The sequence below is a fragment of the Thrips palmi genome, unplaced genomic scaffold (assembly GCF_012932325.1).
Source record: "Thrips palmi isolate BJ-2018 unplaced genomic scaffold, TpBJ-2018v1 HiC_scaffold_19, whole genome shotgun sequence".
NCBI classification, from domain to species: Eukaryota; Metazoa; Arthropoda; class Insecta; order Thysanoptera; family Thripidae; genus Thrips; species Thrips palmi.
The window spans coordinates 12,134,152-12,158,643 of NW_023144628.1; the positions used below are offsets into that span (position 1 = coordinate 12,134,152).

At 60.5% G+C, this 24,492-nt stretch overlaps 2 protein-coding genes across 2 annotated transcripts; both read right to left on the reverse strand.

The window, feature by feature from the left end:
- Window positions 1-1,811: 1,811 nt before the first annotated feature.
- LOC117646359 (serine proteinase stubble-like) lies at window positions 1,812-7,437 on the reverse strand. Its single transcript, XM_034387239.1, has 7 exons — window positions 7,256-7,437; window positions 6,873-7,139; window positions 5,544-5,620; window positions 4,452-4,552; window positions 3,974-4,242; window positions 3,508-3,662; window positions 1,812-3,199 (listed from the first exon to the last, which is right to left on the reverse strand). The coding sequence occupies exons 2-7, from the start codon at window positions 6,889-6,891 to the stop codon at window positions 3,035-3,037; spliced, it is 786 nt and encodes a 261-aa protein (XP_034243130.1). The 5' UTR covers window positions 6,892-7,139; window positions 7,256-7,437; the 3' UTR covers window positions 1,812-3,034.
- LOC117646346 (mucin-5AC-like) lies at window positions 7,194-23,776 on the reverse strand. Its single transcript, XM_034387226.1, has 4 exons — window positions 23,719-23,776; window positions 14,031-14,242; window positions 12,682-13,921; window positions 7,194-7,561 (listed from the first exon to the last, which is right to left on the reverse strand). The coding sequence occupies exons 1-4, from the start codon at window positions 23,774-23,776 to the stop codon at window positions 7,194-7,196; spliced, it is 1,878 nt and encodes a 625-aa protein (XP_034243117.1).
- Between the last annotated feature and the right edge of the window lie 716 nt (window positions 23,777-24,492).

Sequence of the window (24,492 nt, forward strand, 5' to 3'; positions counted from 1 at the left end):
CCGCCCCGCCACACCCCGCCCTGTCCCCGTTTTCTAACTCCCGCTACGGGGACGGATAGTCCCACCCCTGGCCCACGCGGAGGTCCCCGGGGGGATTCCACCCAGCTGCTATTCACTTTTAGTTCCCGACTTGTCAAAGAATGAAGCACGAAAAAACTTTGATGATTGTTTTTATTTGGAATGAAAGTATTGTTTGATGTCTCCTCGGTCGCGTGTGTGCGCCACTGCTGTTTTGTAATAACGTGTTTTGTATATAGTTTGTTTTGTTATTATTTTTTTGTGACTGTCATATGAATGTGCCACGCGATGTTGCAAGTGAATGTAAAAAGAGAAGAAGAAGAACTCTGTTAATAAAAATGATACAAATACCATGGAATGCGATCGTGACTTTAAATTATTATCATCGCCCGCCACCGTTCCCTCGACGACCTGGTTGCGGCCCCGGATGCAGTGCCGGCCGCCGCGCCGCCGGCCAATGGGAGCGCGCCATTTAGCGGGGCCGATCTGATTGGGCGAGGCGCGAAGCCGCGAAGCAGGAGAAACTGAGGCCGCCAACGGTCGCAGCTGCAGGCTGCGCTTCCAGTGCGCCGGCAGGGTAGGCAGCCCACTCGGCATGCCGGCACGGCGGCACGGCACCACCATGCCGGAAGGGTGGTCTACCTCCGGGCGGCAGAGACACGCCGCCAGGTGCGGGGTGGGAAAGACGACCGACCACCGGTTTAGGTGGGTCTGAAATGAAACTTCTACAAGCGCGGATCGGGGGGGGGAGGGGGGCAAAAGGCCATTCCCCCCCCCCTTGACTCCTAGATAACCGCCTGAAAGGTAGGCAAAAAGCAACACTTTGCCCCTGTAAGTAGGCAAAAAGTGCAAAAAGTGCTACTTTGTCCCCCCCCCCCCTGGGCCGACTCTGGATCCGCCACTGAACTTCTAGCATAGAATAGCATAGCATAACACAGCATAGCAAAGCATAGCAAAGCATAGCATAGAATAGCATAGCATAGCACAACATAGCATATAGCATAACAGCAAAGGTAAACCTACAAAACTCAACTAAAAATATATAAATCATACTAAACCTATTTTAGGCCCTTGGGCAAAATAGAGAAACTTAGCGTAGTAAGAGTGTATGTACGTTGTGTTGTGACATCTGAAAAATAAAAACCTTTTAAAAACTGAAGGTGCGGGGTACCGGTATGAATGGAGGCGCGCACCTTAGCCCGAATTCCCAGTCGTTATTCACTCGAGAAGCATGCCATGCATAGCACAACATACGCATTCAATGCTGCATAACAAAGGTAACTCAAAACTATTCTAAAATACTGAGACTTTCATCATAAGCCTTATCTTTACGCCCTGGCAAATGCTCAGAAAACTTGCAGCGTAGTGAAGAGTGTAGGCTACCCGTTGTCAACCGTTTGGACTATCTGGAAAGTCAACTAACACACCATTTTGAGGAAAACAAAAGTGATCCGTTATTGAATTTTTAGCCAGGCACTCCCCCTCCATTCCACGTTCAGTCTGAAAACCGACCCAACACACCTGTTTCAATGCGCTCATAAAAAAGTATCGATTAAAAAACAGTTTCTTAAAATACCCGAGGACTTTCCTCCATAAGTCTGGCTGTGCAGTCATGATTACGACGGAAATGCTCAGTAGGAACCTTGCAGCGTAGTGCGCACACGTAAGTCGATTTTAGGCAACCCGTTCGTCTGCAACGCGTTTGGCGACGGGACGGGGTGGATCAGTTGGAGGTATGTCAACTGATACACACTCTAGTGGCCTGTGAAGGGATGGAGGAGAAACAAAAGTGATCCTGTTTTTGCATTTTTATTCATTTAATAAATTACATAACCATTCACACGCTCACAGTGCCCTCGGAACAAAAAAAAAACTCTCACACATCGTTGTCACTTACGTAATAAAATTTACATTATTTCATCGCATCATTCGTTTCTATTTACAGGTCTAATTTTAAAAATATTAAAATAACACGCTCTAAGAATAAATTAATCAACAGATAAGTCTATAAATGCTTTGATATGCAAATATCACTTCTTGCAACGGTCGTGTGCCTGTCCCACTCCACACCGTGGCCACGCTCAATGCATACGTTTTCTTTTGTGACATTCCAACCGAGAAAACAGAGAGAGAGCGACACTCTTCCCGGAGCACTAAAAGAAAATGGACACACAAAGCGTTGGGGTGTAAAGCGATCCCAAGCATGTCAAAAAAATAAATAATTTCAAAAAACAAAACAAAAAAAAATCTCGCAAATAACGGTACGGTGAGACAAAAACAATTTCTTCGTTTTCAACAATAAATAATTAGACATCTACGAGACCAAAAAACACATTAAAGCATAGCAAAACAACAAAAAACAACCACAGTTGAATCCAGTTGGTCATCTTTATCCGAGTCTTAAGGAAGGCCATGACAGAGGCCACGTTGCGACACCGGGAGGGTACGGAAGGAAGTTGGGCGTTGCTGGCAACAGCACTACAGTAATCCTACGGGTCATTTCACTAAATAAAGGAGTCATTGCACTTAGCATATCACAATCACTCGTCGTCGAGTCACGGAGTGTTTCGGCACGCCACTACAGCGAGCCAATAAGAAGTTCCTCGCCCATCTCTCTTTCTCTCTTTCTCTGCACTCGCATTCCAGAAATAAATCCTCTAGATCGCTCTAGATAACACTCTAGAAATAATATAGTTTCTCTAGATGACTCTAGATATGGCAGTTTTCTCCTCGATGTTGGTTTGGTCGGCTGCCGTTCGGCTTGAGGTCGTACCACAATCGTCGTTAAAATACCCCGCTAGCGGAAAATTTTACAAAGTTGTCAGAAAATTCGTGTTCTTGCGCAGAGGGTAGTATGGTACGCCGCACCGCTCTTCAGTCTTCTGTTTCGTTCGTTTCGTTCTCTTTATTTCCGTCTTGAGGTGTGTTGTTCTTTCGTCGCGGAGAACGGCAGTCCGGAACAACCCTACCTCGGAAATGAGGGTTTGGGTCCGTCGGGGGGTGGGGGCTTCCAGTCCTAGAACTGCATGATTTGGTTGATCCAGTCTCTGAACTCTGAGATGCGCGTGTAGACGCCGGGCTGGTTGGGCTCCGCGCAGCCGATGCCCCACGAGATGACGCCCGCCAGCACCCACCGCTTGTCGTCCGGCCGCTGGATCACCATGGGCCCGCCGCTGTCGCCCTGCAAGCACAAGCACGCCGTCAGTGAGGACGCCCTGGAGGTAGTCGGGCACACCGCACTGGGCCAGAGGGCCGGTGGAGGCGGCCAAAATTCTAGACGCGTCTTGAGCTCCAGAGTCGCTATATGGGACTCAAACCGAACGTGTGACCCCACCAATTGATTGCTCTCCGAGCGAGGAATCCATTGGTGGTGTCACACGTTCGGTTCGAGTTCGATTTAGCGACTCTGGAGCTCAAAACGCGTCTAGAGTTTTGGCCGCCTCCACCGGTCTTCTGGCCCATAGCGCACCGCCAGACCGGGCCACGTACCTCGCACGAGTCGAAGCCACCCTTCCGCCAGCCCGCGCAGATGAAGATGTTGGGGATGTGCTCGATGTAGCCGGCCGCGTGGTACATGGTCTCGCACACCGAGTTGTTGATGACGGGCACCGACACCTCCTGCAGCACGCTCGGCAGCGGCCCCTCTGCAACCACAAAAATTAGCTGACCCTCCTCGCTTCCCATGTACCACAGTGGGCCAGAAGACCGGTGGAGGCGCGGCCAAAATCCCGGACGCGTTTTGAGTTCCAGAGTCGCTAAACAGGATTGAAGCGAACGTGTGACCCCACTAATGGATTGCTCTTCGAACGAGGAATCCATTGGTGGGGTCACACGTGCGGTTCGAGTCCCATTTATCGACTCTGGAGCTCAAAACGCGTCTATAGTTCCGGCCGCCTCCACCGGTCTTCTGGCCCACTGTGCGTACTGGACGCACTTCGCTGGCAGCGAGCCTCACCTTCGTAGATGCGGCCCCAGCCCGTGACGTGCGCCGTGCGCCCCACGAAGCTCGTGTCGTCCTGGGGCACGCAGATGGGCAGGATGTTGGGCTGGAACTGGACGGGCTCGTAGAAGCGCAGCATCGCCAGGTCGTACTCGAAGGTCCGCGAGTCGAACTGCGGGTGGCTGGCGATGAGCTGCACGCGGTGCTCCCGGTACCCGTACGGCTCCTCCTCCGTGGAGAGGTCGTGCTCGCCCAGCCGCAGCATCAGGTGGGTCGGCGGCACGCTGCGCAAGGAGAAGGAGAGAGGTGTCAGCGCGGATCAGGAGGGCGGAAGAAGAACTAACTGTCCCTGGCCCAGCCGCCCTGAGGGTAGGCAAAATGCCACACTTTGCCTCTGTAAGGAAGCAAAAGGTGTCCATTCCTCCCTCCCTCAGGCTGGCCCTGGACCCGCCACTGGCTTGGGGACGGCTCGCAGTGTGGTGGCGGCACTCACTTATCGACGCAGTGCGCCGCGGTGATGGCCCAGTTCTCGTTGAGCAGCGCGGCGCCGCACTTGTGCAGGAAGGTGGACGTCCGCCACTGGCGGAGCGAGATCTGAAACAAGACGGGGTTCGGTTAGCGCTGAAACAACGTTCCCGCTACGCTGCGGCGCGGCGGTCCTGTCGGTCCGGGCTGGGCCATTCTCCGGGGCTCCCTCCCCAATCTCCTTTTCAATGATGTAGGTGCGGCCAGCGCGGCCTTCGCGGAACAGTTATAGAGGCGGCGGCTGGGCCGGCCGGGCCGCGAGCACGCCGACTTGGCCACCGCCTCACGCCGGTGCCGCAGCGCCTGGCCCTAGGGCTTGGCTCGCCCCAGGACAGCCCGGCCAGGGCGAACGCCAGGACGGCGCCAGGACACGGCGCTGGCAGGCATCTCGCTGGCATGCACATTAGAACGTGACAAGAATAGCGCGACCGCGGCGGCGCCGCGATGGAACCTGTTCCCCGGGGCGCTCCCGGAGTACGCGAAGGACGCCGAGGACTCGGAGAGGCGACGGCCGGCTACGCCACTGCCTGGGGCCCGGGGCCCGCCGGGGCCGCGCACGCAAACGGCCACAGGGGGTCGGAAGCGGCGAGCGGCGGTCCATGAACTCGACGTCACCGTCCCTGGTCCGGAGAGGCGTTCGAAAGGGCGCGGCCGCCGCCAAGGCCACCGCCTGCAGTAGGGCTGTCTTGGCAGGCCCGATTCGCACGCGTCCGAGGCGAGGCGACCCAACGGGCAGGTTGGGGCGGGCCTCGGGCCTGGGGCCTCGACGCGGGCCTCAAGCTCCCCTCCGGCCGAAAGCTGTATCCCGGTCCTTGACTCTGCCCCCCTCGCCGCGCCCCACGCCCTCCACACCCTGGCCGGCCGGGGGCGCCAAAGGTCACCAGCAGGCAGAAAGCCATTGTGCCGAGCTTGCTGCAGGCTTGCTGCAGGCCCTCGCGAATGCCCTTATTCGAACGCCCCGCAGCGAAGGAATGCTTTACTGCGGCCGTGCCCCGCGCCCCTCCTGCAGCCCTTCCCCGTCGCCCAGTGCACCGCAGTGCGCCGCAGTGCCAGTACTCACCTGCCAGGGCCACTTCCCGAACGTCGCCTTCTCCCCGCCGACGATCCTGGCCTCGGGGAACAGCCTGCGCCCGCACACTGAAAGCAACAACAGCGTCGTGTTGATGACGGCCATGGTGAAGGTGACAAAGCGTCCGGCGTCCGCCCACGCTCGGTGCAGTGCCGCGCCGCTCCGCGCCGCTCCGCTCGTCGACGCGCGGCTCAATGGAAGGCAGCGAGGCCCCGCGCGTACGGCAGTCCGTCCGGAGTCTGCGCGCCCCGCGGCCTACCCGCACCCGTACCCGTTGTGCACGGAGGTTTGTTTGGGCCCGCCGGTGAGGTTAGTCGTCCGTCTTAGTTGAGGCTACGGCCGCCAGGCCGCGCCAGCACCGCGCCGCCTGCCCCATCCATTTCTACGGGCATATGCGGCGGCGAGCTCGGCGCTCAGCCCCGGGACGGTTTATCCCTCGTTTTTCTTTTCGCATTGTTCGCCTTCTCCTCGGTCAGGTCTTTTTGCCTCCCCGCCCCCCGCCCCTCCAGTCCGTCTCCAGCGACGGCGGAGCGACGGCGGTGACAGGGCAGGGACCTGGGCGACGGAACGGGTTGTCCTGGTGCGGGGCGGGGCGGGGCGGGGCGGGGCGAGGCGGGGCGAGGCGGGTGGGCATAAGTGGCCGGTATAAATCATCCCAATACCCTGCCTGCCAGCCGCCTGCAGACCGCCGCGGCTCGGCCGCCGTGAGTCATTTTCACGTGGTCCCCGCCGAACACCGAAACCGTACAGCCGGCCGGCCGGGCTGGAGCGGGCTGGAGCGGGCTGGAGTCAGTGGCCTCCTCAACGGTGCTCGCCTAACTCTAGCCCACTCCGGCGGGTCCGGCCCTGGCTGCCGCCGCTGCCGCCAGCTGTGGGTCACTCCGCGGGCCGGCAAGCCCCGCTGGACAAAGTCGGAGTGATTCATCGGCGCGGCCTTGGGAAGGCAAAGGCAGACTCGCCCCGTTTCTCCAGCGCGGCTCCAGCGCGGCTCCAGCGGAGGACAGGACAGGTGGGCGTCATCGGAACATGTCCCTGTCGAACTCGGGCGCGGGCTCTGCTGCGCGGCGACACCAAACCGGCCGGAAGCACGTGGCTTCGAGGCAGCAAGGGCGCCTGGCGGCAGGCCGGCCGCACGCGCAGAGGCACGATGGGTTGCCTACCCGCAACACCGCAGGCGCTTGGCCGCAACGCGCCGCCCAGCACTCTCCGCACATCGCAGTTGTCTCTGTCCATCTTGCATGAATGGGGCGACCCATAGAGAGCGACAGAGCGAGTCTGCCGGCAGGCCCAGGCCAGGCCCAGGCCAGGCTGGTCCCTTACCGTTCCTGTAGTCCGACATGTTGAGCGAGTTGAGCTGCTCCACGTCCAGGCCCGGCGGCGGCTGGTCGGTGACGCTGGGTCCCGGACTAGACGTGCTCCCCGGACTCGTGCTCCCTGGACTAGTGCTCGCTACAGAGGTGCCGGGGGTGGTGCTGGTGCCGGTGGTCGTGCTGGAGGTAGTGCTCGAGGTGGAGGTGCTCCCTGTCGTCAACGTGCTCGCCGCCTCCGTGGTCTCCAGCGTGCTCGCGCTTTCCGTGGTCAGGGGCGCTGTAACCATGGCAACCGTCAGGACAGCCTGCACCGCGTGCGCACTGTAGGGGCCTACAGCCAACCCTTTGATCCGCGGTCCAGGCAGCCAAACCAGCAACCGGCGTGGTACTCACCCTCCGTGGTGGTGGGCCTGGCCGCGGGTACGGTGGTGCCCGCTGTGGTCCCAGCTGTGGTGCCGACCGTGGTGCCAGCCGTGGTGCCTGCCGTAGTGCCCAGGGTGGTGGGCGAGGTCCCGAAGGTGGCGAAGGTGGCCCCCGGCGTGGTGCCCGCGGTGCCCGCCGTGGGCCGCTGGGTGACCGACGGCCTCGCCGTGGGCCTGGGCGGCGTGCCGAAGTGGCTCGTGCTGGTGGCGGGGGCCGGGGTGGGCCGCAGCGTGGACACCTCCACCTGCACCCACTGGTCCGGGGTCGTCTCCACGTCTGCCAATAACGAGAAAGTAGTGAAAGCACCGAAAATGGCGAGGGCCCCGCCGAGCGAGGGCAGTAGCGCTTTCGCCCCCGGACGCCCTGTACAGTGTACAGTACCCCCAAGCTTTGCCGACCTGCATCACTTGTCGAGGAAAATGGGCCGAGAGTGAGAAAAGAAGGCCGGTACTCGAACCCGGGACCCGAGCCTCAGGCAGCGCGGCGGTCATGGCGGTCGTGGACGTGAGGAGACTGTAACCGCGGTGAAAGCAGTGCGGGCTGCGGGGCGCTTTAAAGGACCGTATGGAGATGAGGCCCCACGGGCCACCGAGCCGCCACGCCGAGGGCCCCGCGGCGGCAGACTGTTTGGAGGAATGACGAGGTCGTCGACGGGGACGTCACGGGCGTCGGGGACGTCATGCACGGCGAAAACGTGAAGCGTCATGTGGGGCGCGGCGTGGCGGGGGAGCGGCGCGGTGATGGCGACGCCGGGAGTGGCCCTGACAATGCTGCCGCCGCCTGCCCCGGCCTGCCCTACATGCACGCGGTGCAGCCAGGCTGGCTGGCCGGGCCCAGCCTCTCGGCCAGGGTGGGGCCGGGCCGGGCCGGGCCCGAGTCACCCACTGAGCGCGGGGCGCGGCCCAGCCGGGCGTGCGCGGCGAATGCCACCTTGGTGCCATCGCCTCACAATGGCTGACAAACGAGTCCGTCTCGGGAAAATGTTTGGCGACCCAGAAGCTGCCGCCTTGCCGCGCGCCAACGCGCCTGTATGCAGTTAGGCCTCCGCGCCAGCAGGCAGTCAGCAGGCAGTCGCCAGGCCAGGCAGCAGCAGGGCCGGGGAGGAAGAGAGGACGTATAAAAGCGCAGGCATTCTGCATTCAGAATCCTCTCTCCTTGTTGCCTCGCGACGTGCTTGGCCGGGAACTGGTTTGCGCCGCGCTGCCCGCGGTGCCTCTGGGCCCCGCCCCGTCCCCGCGGCACGCCGCGCACCGCGCACCGCGTCGCGATTAGCGCGGCGTAACGGAATGCGGGTAATCCTCGCGATACCGCGCACCGTGCCGCGAGCCGCGATAGCCCCAGTCCGTCCGTCGCCGTGCCGCCCTGCCGCGCGTGTCCACGAGGTGCGATTGTTGGCGAGCCCGACGCCGCACAGTGGGCCAGAAGACCGGTGGAGGCGGCCAAAATTCCAGACGCGTTTTGAGCTCTAGAGTCGCTAAATGGGACTCGACCGACCCTAACGAGTGACCCCACCAATGGATTCCTCGTTCGGAGAGCGATCCAGGTGGGGGGTGGGGTCACACGTTCGGTTAGAGTCCTGTGTAGCTACTCTAGAGCTCAAAATGCGTCTAGAATTTTGGCCGCCTCCACCGGTCTTCTGGCCCACTGTTAGACTGTCCCACGAAAAATTACAGTTTCTGTTTGCTCTCGGGGCACTTGAAAAATAAGTTCTAAATGTAAAAAAAAGAATAAATTCTTTTGGCCGAAGCAATCGGACAGAATTTAGAGGTCGCGCATCGCTCCCAAAGGAAAAATTACCGTTTTTGGCAAATTTCGCTCTTTCTCTCACAGCCACGGCGCTTCCCGGCCGACCCACGCGACTCGGTCGGACTCCTAGTACCCTCGCGTAACATTCAAGCACCAAACCGACCCTTGCCGACCCCTTAAACTCTTTTATAAAAGCCAAAAACAATAATTTTTTTCAGAAAAATTTGTTGAAAAGTGCTGAAAAAGGTGTAAGGAGTGAAGATTAGGCAAATCTGTGTGGCTCAATCGATTGGAAATCATCGAAAACTCATGTGTCAAGAATTGGAAGTGCCTACGGTCATAAATGGCCGCACCCGAAGCAGGCAAATCCGCAATTTTCGGGAAACGGCCTTTTTGGCTGAGCGATAGCGAAGCCTGTTACTCCAGTGCGGTTGAAAAGTTTTGTCTGTCTGTCTGTCTGTCTGTCTGTGTGTCTGTCTGTCTGTGTGTGTACACTACTCCTCCTGAACGGCTCAGCCGATCTGGCTGAGATTTCGCAGGGTTATTAGGTATGTTCTTGGCTCGGCACACGCGAAATTTCACCATCCTAGCTCAAGTGGTTCAGTTTTTATAGCCGAAAAACACCTAAAAAACGGCGAAAAATCGAGTTTTCTGTCGGTAGACCTCTCCTGTCTGGATGAAAGGGGGGTCTGGGGGCGGAGCCCCCCAGCCACGACAAGTTGAAAAGTTACAAGGGTCAAGATCGTGTAATTTGGAGATGAAGCACCTCTATCTAGAATGAAGGGGGTCTGAGGCCCCCCAGCATGCAACAGTTCTGAAGTAACTGATGATGGACAAGCATTGTCTGCCGAAGGCAGGCTAGCGCCGCAGGCCAAGGTAGGTACGCCAGGCGCGGATTGGAGAAACAGGCCGCGAGACATCGCGAAGCCTGTTACGACAAGACGCTGTCTGGCGTAAACCTACCTTGTTTACATAGGGGCGTTCCAGACCAAAAAAGCCACTTGGCCGGCGACCATCTCGGACCAAGCTCAAACTTTTTCCAGGGTTCCTTTCATCCATACGGACTGCCGAAACACCATGGGAGCGAGATCCGACTTGAACTCCGGATTGTATAGGGGTCTTCACCCCCCCCGGCGGTTTTTTAGGGTTCGGGACTTGTTGGGCTGGTGGAACCGGCTGTTTAAACAAGGTAGGTTTACGCCAGACCGCGTCTTGTCGTAACAGGCTTCGCGATGTCTCGCGGCCTGTTCCTCCAATCCGCGCCTGGCGTACCTACCTTGGCCTGCGGCGCTAGCCTGCCTTCGGCAGGCATTGGCTTGTCCATCGTCGGTGACTTCTAACTTGCATACTGGGGGGCTGCCCCCCTTTATTCTAGATAGAGTTGTTTCATCAACAGATATCACAATCTTGATCCTTGTAACTTTTTAACTTGTCCTGGCTGGGGGCCCCGCCCCCCAGACCCCCCTTCCTTCAACACAGAAGTGATCTGCCTGCAGAAGACTCGATTTTTCGCCGTTTTTTAAGCGTTTTTCGGCTATAAAAACTGAACCACGGGAGCTAGGATAGTGAAATTTCGCGTGTGCCGAGCCAAGAATATACCAAATAAGCCTGCAAAATCTCACCGAGATCGGCCGAGCCGTTCAGGAGGAGTAGTGTACACACACAGACACACAGACACACAGACAGACAGACAGACAGACAGAAAAAACTTTTCAACCCCACTGGAGTAACAGGCTTCGCTATCGCTCAGCCAAAATGTAGAAAAAAAGTTTTCATTGTCGCTTTACTACACAAACCCACCATTAACGATGAATAAAATGTTTTTTCTGGACCCAAATCCTCCTCAGCCCAGTGGTAAAATGGCCCCAAACTTCCATTGATCACAGTTTCTCTAATAATTGCCTGAGATGGCTGACATTTTGTAGGGGTGTTGACCCATGGGTAGGCACCATTGAGGCCTCAGAGGAGAGAAATCGACGATGATCTACTTTGAGCGGCCATGTGATCACATCTCCAGTGAAAATGGTGAAATTGAGCGACTTTGAGAGCCCGTAGCGTCAAAACCCGACGTTGTACAGCCTCGTGCGACACGCCAATCGAAAGAGCGCACTATTTCCTACAAGAAAAACCTAAAGGGTACATTTTTTAAACAGCCGGTTCCACTAGCCCAACAAGTCCCGAACCCTAAAAAACCGTCGGGGACGCGGGCGGGGGGGGGGTGAAGACCCCTATACAATCCGGAGTTCGAGTCGGATCTCGCTCCCATGGTGTTTCGGCAGTCCTTATGGATGAAAGGAACCCTGGAAAACGTTTGAGCTTGGTCCGAGATGGTCGCCGGCCAAGTGGCTTTTTTGGTCTGGAACGCCCCTATGTAAAATAGGCCGTTTCCCGAAAATTGCGGATTTGCACTGCTTCGGGTGCGGCCATTTATGACCGTAGGCACTTCCAATTCTGGACACATGGGTTTTCGATGATTTTTAATCGATTGAGCCACACAGATTTGCCTAATCTTCACTCCTTACACCTTTTTCAGCACTTTTCAACAAAATTTTCTGAAAAAAATTATTGTTTTTGGCTATTATAAAAGAGTTTAAGGGGTCGGCAAGGGTCGGTTTGGTGCTTGAATGTTACGCGAGGGTACTAGGAGTCCGACCGAGTCGCGTGGGACGGCCGGGAAGCGCCGTGGCTGTGAGAGAAAGAGCGAAATTTGCCAAAAACGGTAATTTTTCCTTTGGGAGCGATGCGCGACCTCTAAATTCTGTCCGATTGCTTCGGCCAAAAGAATTTATTCTTTTTTTTTACATTTAGAACTTATTTTTCAAGTGCCGCGTGAGCAAACAGAACATGTAATTTTTCGTGGGACAGTCTACCCACTGTGCGACGCAGCAGGCTGATGCCGAACAGTGCTTTCGTCGCTCTGTCTCGCTCGCACTCATGGGGTGAGATAGAGACAGGGTGACAAGTGACAAAGCTCCGTTCAAAATCAGGCCGCGGACAATACCGCGACTCGACGCGCATCCCCCTGTGATACGCCACGTGGAGCGCTTGTCGCCCGACGCGCGTTGCGCCCTGACGGTGGCACGGCGGCCACAGGGACATATTTCGAGGAGTTCTTCCTGAAGGCGTCTTTCAAAGCGCCCTTCCCGGCCAACGAGCGTAGGGGGACATCGTCGGGAAGGGCAGGCCGGCGCGCTGAGCCACAATGGCGTCGCGAGCCGTGCTGTCTGTGTCTGGCTCATGTAAGATGCAAATGCACTTTCCCCCGAGAGCAGCACGCGTCGCGACACGCGGCCGGCCGCTGGGTGCTGCCCGGTTGCCTGGTGCTTGGGTCTGGTTGTCGGGTTGGGTCACGCACCGTCCCCACCGTCCCCACCGCGCCCGTCAAAGCGCGCTGACGTCGCCGCGCGGTCGCAGTCGCGGTCCGCCCACGCCCACCCCCTTCACCGCATTGCGATCCGTCCCAGACGCGGCCCCGCCCCGCCCCGCCCCGCCCCAACCCGCCCCGCCCCGCCGGGTCGCGGCACGCCTTCCGGCTGCCGGCCGCCACACCCCGCCACACCCCGCCCCGCCATGACCTCACTTTCTCTGATGGGATGACATCTGACATCCGCGTGGGGGTGGTGCCCGCGCTGATTCCCTGTCGGACTTACCCAGTGTGGTGGACGGGTACTGGGTGACGGGCTCCAGGGGCTCCAGGGGCTCGGCGGCGAGCGTGGGCTTGGGGCTCGGCGTGTCCGCGTCGGTGACCCAGGACCACGTGACCAGGGTGGCTGACGGCGTGGTGGGCCCCACGCCCGGCCGGTGAGGGTCCACGATGGCGTTGAGGTTCTCCTCGATGTCGTCCGCCGGGCTCTTGGTCGAGGAGGGCCCGGCCACGCCGACGGGGGAGATCTCGTTGGACAGGATGGCGGCCTCCTCGAGCGTGGTGGCGCCGTCGGCCTCCTCGTCGCGCTGCGTCGTGGTCGGCGCCGGCCTCTGGGTCGTGGTCGGTTTGAAGAAGACAGGCTTGGTCGTCGTTGTCGTCGTGGTGGTGGTCGTCGTCGCAGGCGGCCTAGTGGATGCCGGTTGCGTCGACGCGGGCCTCTTGGTCGTCGTGGTGCTGGGTCGAGTGGGCTTATTGGTCTGCGTCGGCCTTGGCCTAGTCGTTTGTGAAGTCTGTTGTGTTGTCTGCTGCAATGGCCTCTTGGTGCTGTTGGCCTGCGTGGATGACGGCCGCTGTGTTGTCGGTCGCTTCGTCGTCGGGGTAGCGGTCGGCTTAGGTCTAGGCTTGGTCGTGGCCGCCGAGGTTGTCGAGGAGGAGGTGGCGCCTGGCCGCGCGGTGGACGCCGTGGGCTTGGTGGACGACGGCCTCTTCGTGGTGGTGCCCGGCTTGGCGGAGGTGGGCTTGGTGGCGGGCCGCTTGGTGGGCGTGGTGGTGGGCCTCTTGGTGGGCGTTACCGTGCTCCCCGGCTTGCTCCCCGGCCTCTGCGTGGTCGGCCGGGTCGTGGCCGGGGCCTTGGTGGGGGAGGCCGCCGCCGGCTTGGCGGTGGGCTTGAAGGGCTTGTTGCCGCCGTCCTGGACGGACTGGAACGTGGACAACAAGAAGGACTGCTCCGTGGCGGCGGTCGGTGTCGTCGGAGCTGGCTGGGCCGACGACGGCGCGCCGGGCCGGGCCAGTGGCAGTGGCGTGGACAGCGGCGGGTTCTGCAGGATGACGCTCACGTAGCCCGCCGTCGGCCCGGGCGCCGCCGTGCTGTGGAACACGTGGTCGATGTGGTTCTCGCTGGGGACCTGCCCCGTCGGAGGCCGCGGTGACGGCAGTCTTGGTGGCGGCGGGGCCGGCGCGGCCACGGCCGGGCGGCCGGGGATGTCGCCAGCGCTCGGTGCGGAGCCTCCAGAGTGCAGAGAGACCTGCCAACAGGTAGACAGCGTTAGATGCAGGCTGATGCGTACCGAGCTTCAAGTAAGTAACATCAACATCAATAACAAACTGACCTGTCAGTCAGTTCGGTCTGCTCACCTGGTTACTTATGACGTTGTCGTTGGGCGACAGCGAGTCCAGCACATCCTGGTCCACCTTGCAGCATGACCCGAAGTAGAAGCGGTCAATGCACGTGCCCAGGTGCGTGCCGTTGGCCTTCATGCACGTGTACGCGAACATGCACACGCCCGTCTCGCCCGAGCGCCGCGACACGCACGGCAGGTGTCGGATGTTGCGCCCCGACGTCACGCCTGCAAGCAAACACCAACGAATTATAGCACTCACAACACATTTTTTTCTTTCGCAGAGACGCTCAAAAGGACACGCTGCGTGGCACATGTTTACTCTCTCCCGCGCGCCTCAAAAAAGTGCAAAAAGTGGAAAAATGTCCCCGCGACATGCTCGCCAGCGCATCAAAGTCCTTCCAGCCCCGCCAGCCCCGCCGGCCCCCTCATCAGTGGAATAATGATGACTCTCGCTGCGCTGCTGCCGTCGTGCCGCGCACTTGCGTCTGCCTGCAGTGCGGGGTGCGGGGCGGGGCGGGGCGGGGCGGGGCACACTGAGGGTCCTTTGTTGCCCCGCCACAATGCAAAGTGGCAGCATTCGCACCTCGCGGTCCTCGCGGAGCCTCGCGGCTCGAGGGGCCCAGACAATCGGCGCCCTCGCCCTGCGCCCTTGCAGCCTGCAGCCCGGCCTGCGGCGCGCTCGCTGTGGTGGACGCCGTCCGCATGTCCGGGAGAACCCGGCAGGGCGCCGCCACACAGTGGGCCAGAAGACCGGTGGAGGCGGCCAAAACTTTAGACGCGTTTTGAGCAGCAGGGTTGCTAAACAGGACTCGAAGCGAACGTGTGACCCCACCAATGGATTCCTCGTTCGGAGAGCAATCCATTGGTGGGGTCACACCTCGGGTCACACGTTCGCTTCGAGTCCCATTTAGCGACTGGAGCTCAAAACGCGTCTAGACTTTTGGCCGCCTCCACCGGTCTTCTGGCCCACTGTGCGCCAACGGCCGCCCCTCCGCCAGGGAGCGCGGAGGTAAAGTCCGGGTCGTTCCGCCGGCGGCGGCAGGGCGGGCAGGGTGCGACTTGGCCGGACTTCGGGGTACTCCGGGGGAGTGGCGTGCTTGCGTGCGCCCGTTGACGCACGGCATGACGCGACTCTAGACGCGACCGACGCGGGCAGGGCAGGGCATGGCAGGGCAGGGCATGGCATGGCATGGCATGGCATGGCAGGGCAGGGCAGGGCAGGCATGGCATGGCATGGCATGGCACGGCAGGTCGAGCCACGCAACCCGCCGTGCAGGACTTCCCGACGAGCGCCATACGGCCCGGCGGCCCGGCCCATGATTCGCAGTTTACAGTGCGGGAGAAACAGGCGGGGCAGGGGGCGTTGAATTGACGGTGACCAATGATGCAGGTAGAGGCGTCGGCCCGGCCGGCCGAGCCGGGCCCCCATGCGCGCAACCACCATTTAACGCGTGATTACCTGCCTTTGGCGCCGTGGAGGTGCAGGAAAACGGGGATGGGGGGGGGGGCTGAGTGAGGAAAGGGACCGCCGCACCGCCATCCAGATCAAGCCGGTGGTCGCGGCCGGCCGGTCGGCCTGACAGGAGCAGAGCGTAACACTGCGGTTGGGGCTGGAGGGGCCGGCGGGGGAGTGGAAGACGACGGCCAGGTTGATGACCTCGGCGATGATGCCGTCCGCACCGCGCCGCCGCGCCGCGCCTCCGCACGCCATCCCATCCCGCGACCTCTCGGCGTCTCGCTCCTCGCTGTCTCACTCCACCTCATTCTGCTTGCAGCGGCGCAATTAAAGCGGCGTCCGTCTGCAGACTGATTCCGAACAGCCACCTCCACTGAAAAACCAAACGTACTCCAGACCGCACCACTGGTGTGGTCAGATGGATGCCATTTTGACCACAGCAGATGGTGTGGTCTAGACCACGTTTGGCCACGTTTGGTGCGGTCTAGACCACGTTTGGCCACGTTTGGTGTGGTCTAGACCACGTTTGGCCGCGTTTGGTGCGGTCTAGACCACGTTTGGCCACGTTTGGTGCGGTCTAAACCACGTTTGGTCACGTTTGATGCGGTCTAGACCACGTTTGGCCACGTTTGGTGCGGCCTAGACCACGTTTGGCCACGTTTGGTGTGGTCTAGACCACACCAAACGCACCAAACGTGCTCAAGACCACACCAAACGCACCAAACGTGGTCTAGACCACACCAACTGATGTGGTCAAAATGGCACCCATTTGACCACACCAGTTGGTGCGGTCTAGACCACGTTTAGTTTTTCAGTGTCGCCGCACTGTCTCTCTCGCACTCATGGGGGCGTCCCGCGGGTCCGAACTCGAGATTTTTCTGTTCGTACACTGGATTTTATTCATTTCATGTTATCACTCTGCTTTTCCAGCTGTATGAATTCGCGTTTTTCTTTTCCGTTTCTTTTCCGGTTGCCCCTTGACGAAGACGGTTATCTATTCCGCTGCATTCTGTTCCCGATGACGCAATCTGAATAATAGGAAAGGGTTTGGGCCGGCTGCTGGCGCGGCAGATGGTGGAGCAGGGCCGGCGGCAGGGCGGCAGCGAGGGCGAGGTGTTGTAATGATTACGGCCCAAGTTCGCCTTCGGCCTTCGCCCGGCCGCCGGCCCGACCCGAAATCACCAACCCTTCCGCGGTGTAACGGGACCCTCCCCGTCAGACCGACCCGCGCCGCTCGCACTCCACCTGCACTGTGCTGCCGGCTGCGGCCGCCCTGCATCCGCACAGCCTCATCGATGCGGCGAGGCACCTGCGTTCTTCCTCACACACACAAGCACACGCGCAACGCGCACACCCAACGCACACACTTTCCTTTCCGATACGATCCGTCGATGAAAAGTAGATCGTGCGGACGCAAGCGACTCGTAAGTCGAGGGGCGTGGCGGCGCGGCTCGGCGGGGCTCCCGCGGTGCGACCTATCGACTATCGACTCGACTTTCCTCTGTGAGTCACGCGGCCCGGCCCGGATCGGCTCCAGATCCATAGAGTGTAGTGCCGCGGCCGCGCCCAGCGCGTGTCACTTTCCCCCTCGACAAACGGCCGCGGCCGGCCACGGGCCCCGTGACCCGGCTGGGCCGACTGGCCGACTGAGGTTTGCCGTTTGAGGCATTTTTTTTAAGAAGTCCGATCGTGGAACACGACCGATGCCGATTTCCTCCATTTTTTGGTCAAAGGTAGTCCTTGTGGGTCTAAGAAAGGCCACAAATTTTTTGGGCCGAAATATGCACCGTTCAGATTCTATGGACAATTTTCGTTTTCTCTGACAACTTTTCACATAATATGGCCAAAATTGAAAAATCACCTTTCTGAGGCCTCTATGCACTCGATTGAGCTCAAAATGTGGTATCTTATGTAAAATCACGCGAGGAACACGAATCCGGTGCCCGTTTGTTGATAGGACAACCCAAACAGATGTTATGACTGTTTTTCAGGTTTTGTAGTGGTTTTTACTTTTCTTGGGGTTTTGGTGTTCGGCATCGATTTTCGCCAATCCGATGAGTGGATTTTATAGATAAAGGACCAATCTATCATACTACGAGATAAAAAGTTTGTGTACGCCGCGTGAAAAGCAGTGGCGCTGCAAAAATTGAAAAACCGTCATTTCTGGGTAGTTTTAGATCAGATAAGCCACCTTTCGCGTGACCGTCTCCGCCCCATATTCAGTCTAAATATTGTCCCAAGTGATGTCAGAGTTGGTGTGAAATTTCACCGCTGTAGCTCAAGTAGTTTGGAAATGGCAGCTTTCTAAAGTTTTGCAATCACGTAAGGCATTTACTTTAAGTAGAATTGCGGTAAATGTGAAGACTTGTCACAGATCGGGTAATAAATGAGATAGATGAGTGCGTCAAAGTTCTCTAGGCGTAATTTTGGACAAGGAATCCGATTTTGCCGGTACGAAGGCCCTAGGTGTACTCTAAAGCTACGTTTTCGTGCAAACCACATAAAAATGGCCTTTTTTCCAACTTCAGAGTTCGCCTAGGGTCTTCGTACCTGCAAAATCAGGTTCCTTGTCCAAAATTACGCTTAAAAAACTTTGACGCACTCATCTATCTCATTTATTACCCGATCTGTGACGAGTCTTCACATTTACCGCAATTCTACTTAAAGTAAATGCCTTACGTGATTGCAAAACTTCAGAAAGCTGCCATTTCCAAACTACTTGAGCTACAGCGGTGAAATTTCACACCAACTCTGACATCACTTGGGACAATATTTAGACTGAATATGGGGCGGAGACGGTCACGCGAAAGGTGGCTTATCTGATCTAAAACTACCCAGAAATGACGGTTTTTCAATTTTTGCAGCGCCACTGCTTTTCACGCGGCGTACACAAACTTTTTATCTCGTAGTATGATAGATTGGTCCTTTATCTATAAAATCCACTCATCGGATTGGCGAAAATCGATGCCGAACACCAAAACCCCAAGAAAAGTAAAAACCTCTACAAAACCTGAAAAACAGTCATAACATCTGTTTGGGTTGTCCTATCAACAAACAGGCACCGGATTCGTGTTCCTCGCGTGATTTTACATAAGATACCACATTTTGAGCTCAATCGAGTGCATAGAGGCCTCAGAAAGGTGATTTTTCAATTTTGGCCATATTATGTGAAAAGTTGTCAGAGAAAACGAAAATTGTCCATAGAATCTGAACGGTGCATATTTCGGCCCAAAAAATTTGTGGCCTTTCTTAGACCCACAAGGACTACCTTTGACCAAAAAATGGAGGAAATCGGCATCGGTCGTGTTCCACGATCGGACTTCTTAAAAAAAATGCCTCTTTGACACTTGGAGACGCGTGGGCGAGCTGGGAGCGCACAGTGGGCCAGAAGACCGGCGCCGGCGGCCAAAACCCCAGACGCGTTTTGAGCTCCAGAGTCGCTAAACGGGGCTCGAACCGAACGTGTGACCCCACCAATGGATTCCTCGTGCGGAGAGCAAGCCATTGGTGGGGTCACACGCTCGGTTCGAGTCCCATTTAGCGACTCTGGAGCTCAAGACGCGTCCGGGGTTTTGGCCGCCTCCACCGGTCTTCTGGCCCACTGTGGAGCGCCGCGGCCGGGGAGAGCCAACCTAGGGACGGCAAACTCTCGGTGGGCGGCAGTGAGCGTTGCGAGAAAGAAGAGAGTTCAGGAGTCACATTGAAAATCGAAGTTATCCTGTGCGTTCCGCATCCCTCCAAACAGTAACGCTTGCCATGTGCGAAAGAGAGACGCCGCAGACGTTTGAAGTTGTTGCACTTTGTTAGGTTGGCACCCTTTGGTTCCGGCCGCGCTTGCGCTTGGAAAATACTGCCTGGCTTTCGTGGCGACTTTGGAAGGCGCTGTCGTCGCCTCATTGCCTGGGGAAAGAGTCTCGCCGCGGCGGCGGCAAAAGCGCGGCGAATGCCGGCCAGGTCTGCCTCGCTGCGTCCATCCTTCCATCCGCCGCGCGCAACCGCCGCACCACCGCGCGCGTCACTATGAGAAATCTATCCGCCATTTACCTCGGCTGAATTCCAAGCCAAACTCAATTATGACTTCCGCCGGCGAGAGCGTGGAGACATCGGAGACATCGAAGACGTCGGAGACATCGGCCTGCTTCTGCTGGCCGCGGCCCTCGGCCCTCGGCGGCCTCGGCTCCGGCGGCAACCCACTTCCACACCGTCATGACGTCCAGGCTTCCAGGCACCTCCAGGCGTCCGGACAGACACTCTACACAAAGGTGGGCCCGATGATGTCCTTGAGGCGCCAGTGACCTGGAGACCCAGACTCCCTCCCCCCACCTTTCCATCCAGCGGGACCGCCGCCTGTTGGCCCACGCACACACACTCTAAATGTCGATGACCTGATGCTGCAGCCCTGCAGTGCCCGGCCGCCCCGCACCACTGCCGCGTCTCCGCGGATCCGTGCAGCAGCAGGAATGTCGCATCATTTTTCTTTCCTTCGGCGACGTCCTCCCCCTCCGCTAGACCGGAATCTAGGATCCTGGCGCGAAAACAAGAGTGGCTTTGAAAGCAGCGCTGATACGCCGCGGTGCGTCAGGGGGCGGGGGCGGGGGAGGGGGCGGGGGTGGAGGCGGCGCCGGCCGCTGCAACGGGACGACGGGCCGCGGGGCCGCGCGGCCTCGCCGGCTGGCTTTTCGTTTCAAAGTCATAGAGCAGGCGGAGCAGGCCGCAGGCAATTACCGAGGGACCTGGGCAAAGACCGTTATTATTGCGTCAGGACCACCGAAAAAAATAAAAAATAAAAACGAAGCGCCGAGGTCGGGATTTGAATCCGGGTCCGCCAAAAGGCATGCATACTAAAAGGGCCGACAACGTGCGTGGAAACAGGAACAGCGCGTGCTTCCCTGTGCTTCCCTGCGCGTCCCTGCGCGTCCCTGCGGTCCGCGGGACGGGATGAGGAGAGCGCTTCCCGAGGGAACGCGGCGGACGGCCGGCCGGCCCGGTCGGGCACGCCGCGGACGGGGCACGCCACGGACGGCACGGCCAGGTCCGCAAAGCAGACTCACTACTTCACCTCCGCGCGGCGCAGCGCGGCGCCGGTTGACCCGCCCTACATAAGTCGCCGCTCGCCGCCACGCCGCGCACGCCCCGCCCCGCCCCGCCCCGCCCCGCCCCGCCCGCGCCCCGTGTCACTCCGTATTGTTAGCGCCGCGCACCTCGCCGCCGAGGCACTCCCATTATTTGCATTATCTGATGCACGCCGATCAGGAGGCCGGCCTGACCCAGAGACCGCGCCGCACCGCGCCGCAACAACAACATCCTCTGCAGCGCCACCACCACCACCAACCGCAACAGCAGCAACGCAGTCTCATCTTCATAAACTCCCGGCGCGCCGCCCCGCACAGCCCGGGCATCCCGCGCACAGCCCCCAGGGGACCACTTGGCGGGGCTTGGCGCGGCGCTTCCTCTTCGCGGTGCTGCGCCTCGCGGCGACGCCCGGCCTGTGGCGACGGCCTGCGGCTTCCCGGCGGTGACGCCGCAACGACGCCCCGTCCAGCACCTCGGCGTCGTCGCGGCGTCGTGGCGATTGACTGCGCGGCGGCGCGGCGTTTGTTTGAGGCCGCGCCGGACTGTCACTTCCTTGTCGCCGTCGTCGTCGCCGAGCTGAGTCACGAGCACGCGGCCCCTGCCTGCGCCTTGGCACCCGCCACGCCCCGGCTTTTGGCAGCTCGGCGGCGAAAGCATTTCACCAGCGGCCCCCTCCTGGACCGCGTGTGTGCGCGAGCCGGCGTGCGCGGGCGGGCTATGGCGGCCCGAGAACAGTGACTCAGCCGCCGGACCGATTCCGAACAGTGGTTCCGTCGCTCCGCCTCACACGCACTCGCGGGCATCCCGTGTGGGTGCGAGAGAGACGGCACGGCCTGCTGCTTGGCCCGGGCCAACGGTGCCTGCGCGACGGGGGCGCAGGCGCGAGCAGGCGCGAGTCAGGTGTGTCCCGAGACTCCCTGGGGCCGACGATGCCGCCGACCAAGACTTCATTCCGAGCCGCCACTCCCGCGCTCGCAGGCCCCGGGCCTCGCCCCAGGCACCCCGCCCGCGCACCGCGATCCCCCCAGTGTGTGTCCGTTTTTATTTATTGTCGTTGTTTCATTCATTTTCATTTTGCATTTCGAATAGGGGCCCTTTCGTCCCTTCGTGTATCGCAGCCCGTAGTTCACCGCGCGTCTGTATGCAAAACGAACCTAACTGTAAACCCATCCGATCCCTGCGCGCGTCGTCCCCTCTTCCTCCCCCCTCCTTTAGGGGCTCTTCTCCTGCATCATCCCCCCCTCCCCTCCCCTGCCTCTCCGCTGTACCTAACCTGCCGGCCGGCAGCCGCTTGGAATGTGGGTCAAAAGCGGCACCTGAGTTAAGGAACCCGGCCTGTGGCCCCCACGGCCGGCCCGGCGCGGCCCCCGCTGCCCCGCCTTGTCCAGGACGCGCGGCGCGGCGGCGCGGCGGCTAGCTCACACGCAGGGCGGCGGCGTCCGTCCCGGGGCTGGTCCAGCGGCCGGACTCGGCTCGGACTCGGCCCAGGACGGTGATAACACCTATTTCTATGCGCGTCACGGCTCACAGCTCACGGCTACGAATGTCGGTTATTTATTTTCACTTTTAAGTGGCGGCGGCCCTGTGCTCTGTGGTCCTGTGCGGCGGGAGGGCCTCGGCGGCCGGCGGTGCCGTCCGGGTGCGGCGGCCCGCGATGAATGGCCCCATGAATGACGGAGTGCACCGGTCCGCCGCGTAGCCGCCTTGGTGGCCGCGCACGCCGCCGGCGCACCGTTGCACCGCGAGGACAGGTGCATGACACTCGTGTGTGAGAACGCCGCGCTGTGTCCGTTCCCCCGGCCGGCCCGGCAGGCCTGCTGCGATTTAGCCGCCGTTTTCTGCTCGTTTGGACGCGCCTTCCCACTGCGATGCACCAGTCTACCGCCACGCGGGCCTCGGCAGGCCCGCGCGATTATGCGGCATTTCTTCCCGGACCCTGGAACGCTCTTCGGACGCCGGCCCACGCCGCCGGGTTTGTAGATCTGAATACGGGGCGCCGCGTGGCGGTCCTGCGGCCCTGCGACACCTCGAACAATGGCGCCTTTGAGCCCTCGGGCTGGGTAAGGCCGGCCGAAGATGCTGCCGATTCATGATTCATGAGGTTCACGGGCGTGCGCCTTGGTGCGCGCCGTTCACGCCCGGCAAAGGGACACCGCGGCGCGCCGCATGGACACCGCGCTGCTCGGCTGCTGCGCCGGACGGGCCTAACCAAACGCGCGCGCCACCGAGCCTTGCCGCCATGCCGTTAGTTTTCGTCGCCACAGCGCGCGGCGGCCACGTCCACGCCGAGACACTGCCAGGGAAAACGGGCGCTCGGGCTTGGCGGCATCGCCGCCACCAGCGATCAACGATTTTGAACTGCGTCTTGGCCGCTCCGCGAACGAGAGCGCTCACTGTAGCAACGTCTGCGCCGTCGTCCTGTTTCCTTGAGAAACTTCAGCATGGGTGACACGCGGTGTGGCGTCGTGCTATTGGCGTCGTCCTGGCCGTTGTCCGTGGCGGCGTGCCGCGGCGTGCCGTGCAGTGCCGTGGCGGCTGGGATTACAGCCGTACTACGGCAGTTTGCCGACAACGGCGGCCAAGAGCACGGCGCTATGTCAGCCGGTTGGGTTTGGGCCGTGTGGGAAAAGTCGGCGAACAGTTAGTCCGGCGTGTGAGCCAGGCCTCCGGCCGTCCGGGAGGCGGAGCAGAACCGCAACAAAACCACACGACGGAGTCCACGAGGAGCCCGGCAGGGCGGCGTCGCGGAGTCCGGGCGGTCCTGGTGGCTCCCCGCTCCTCAACGCGATGACAGCACCGGCCGGCCTGGCGGGACCTGGCGGGGCCTGCCGGACTCTCCCGAATCCCGTTGGATAACGACACGGGCGGTCCGGGCGGGCCAGCCAGCGCCGCAACGCGGCCCGGCCGCAGCGTGGGTAGGGTTACATCCGACTGCCGGACTGACTGGGACTGGGCGGGGTGGCCCCGCACAGGACTAGGACCCAGGCCGCGGTAGGCCGCGGGCCCTGCGCCGCCGATGGGCGGGCAGGGCGTTTCGGTTTCATCGGCGGGACGGGTCCCGAGGCACGGGGCGCGTGGCCGTTCAACACGCAACATTGCGCAACGCCCCGTAACTTGACATTGCCACCTTGGGTTACGAATCGGAAAGCCGAGATCCGGGGGACGAGCTCACCTGAGAGGAACTGCTGGTTCCAGACGGGGCCGGTGGCCAGGCCGGTGGCCGCGCCCATGGCGACCTGCAGGGCGCCGAGGGCCAGCAGCGCCAGCCCCAGCGCCAGCGGCGCCAGCGGGGCCGTGGGGTGCACGGCGGGGGCGGGGCCCCACGGCGGGGGCGGCCGGCCGGCGGGCTGCGGGGACCGGCTGCGGCGGCGCATCACGCTCACGTGCTGGAGGGGGGCGGCGCGGAGGGGGCGGCGTCGCGCGGCATCAACGCCACAGGGATGGAGGGCCTGCAACAACAAACAAACACGCACGTTTTATCCAGTGTCGCACCGCATCGATCCGCATATCGCTTCCAGCGCGGCTCGCCCGGCCAGCCGCCGGTCCATCGGCGCGCCTCCCACGAGTTCGTCGCCACCGCGGCACGCGCGCCACGCCCGCGGCGACGGACAAGCCCTGCGTGGAACATGGCGCTGCAGGCGCTGGCGTGTCACTGTACCCGTCGCCTCAAACTCAACAACAAAAACACTCCTCTTTTTTCCGAAGGATTTTCCCGCGACCCGTACTGCTCCCGTAATGTATTCCCTGCACTGCCTTCCTTCCCGCGCTGCGCCGCGCCGGGGCCGCGGCAGGCGAGCCGCTGTCCTAGTTATTTGATAGAGAGCCCATGAGATGGCCGGGACCGGGCCGCCGCCACGCCACGCCGCCGCGCCGACCAGCGCCGGCCAGCGGCGGGATAACGGAACGGGGAGCAGCCCAAGTAGCTCCTGGAGGGGGCACTGGGGGT

Bases quoted from the DNA above. Each gene is read 5' to 3' on its own strand.
- LOC117646359 (XM_034387239.1), bottom strand. The intron at 4,553-5,543 runs GTGAGTACTGGC...GTCTTGTTTCAG, and splicing joins TCGGGAAGTGGCCCTGGCAG to ATCTCGCTCCGCCAGTGGCG. The intron at 4,243-4,451 runs GTGAGTGCCGCC...CTCCTTGCGCAG, and splicing joins GCGGCGCACTGCGTCGATAA to CGTGCCGCCGACCCACCTGA.
- LOC117646346 (XM_034387226.1), bottom strand. From the start codon at position 23,776: ATGGGCGCGGCCACCGGCCTGGCCACCGGCCCCGTCTGGAACCAGCAG. The intron at 13,922-14,030 runs GTGAGCAGACCG...ACCTGTTGGCAG, and splicing joins ACAACGTCATAAGTAACCAG to GTCTCTCTGCACTCTGGAGG. The intron at 7,562-12,681 runs GTAAGTCCGACA...CGTTATTGGCAG, and splicing joins GTACCCGTCCACCACACTGG to ACGTGGAGACGACCCCGGAC.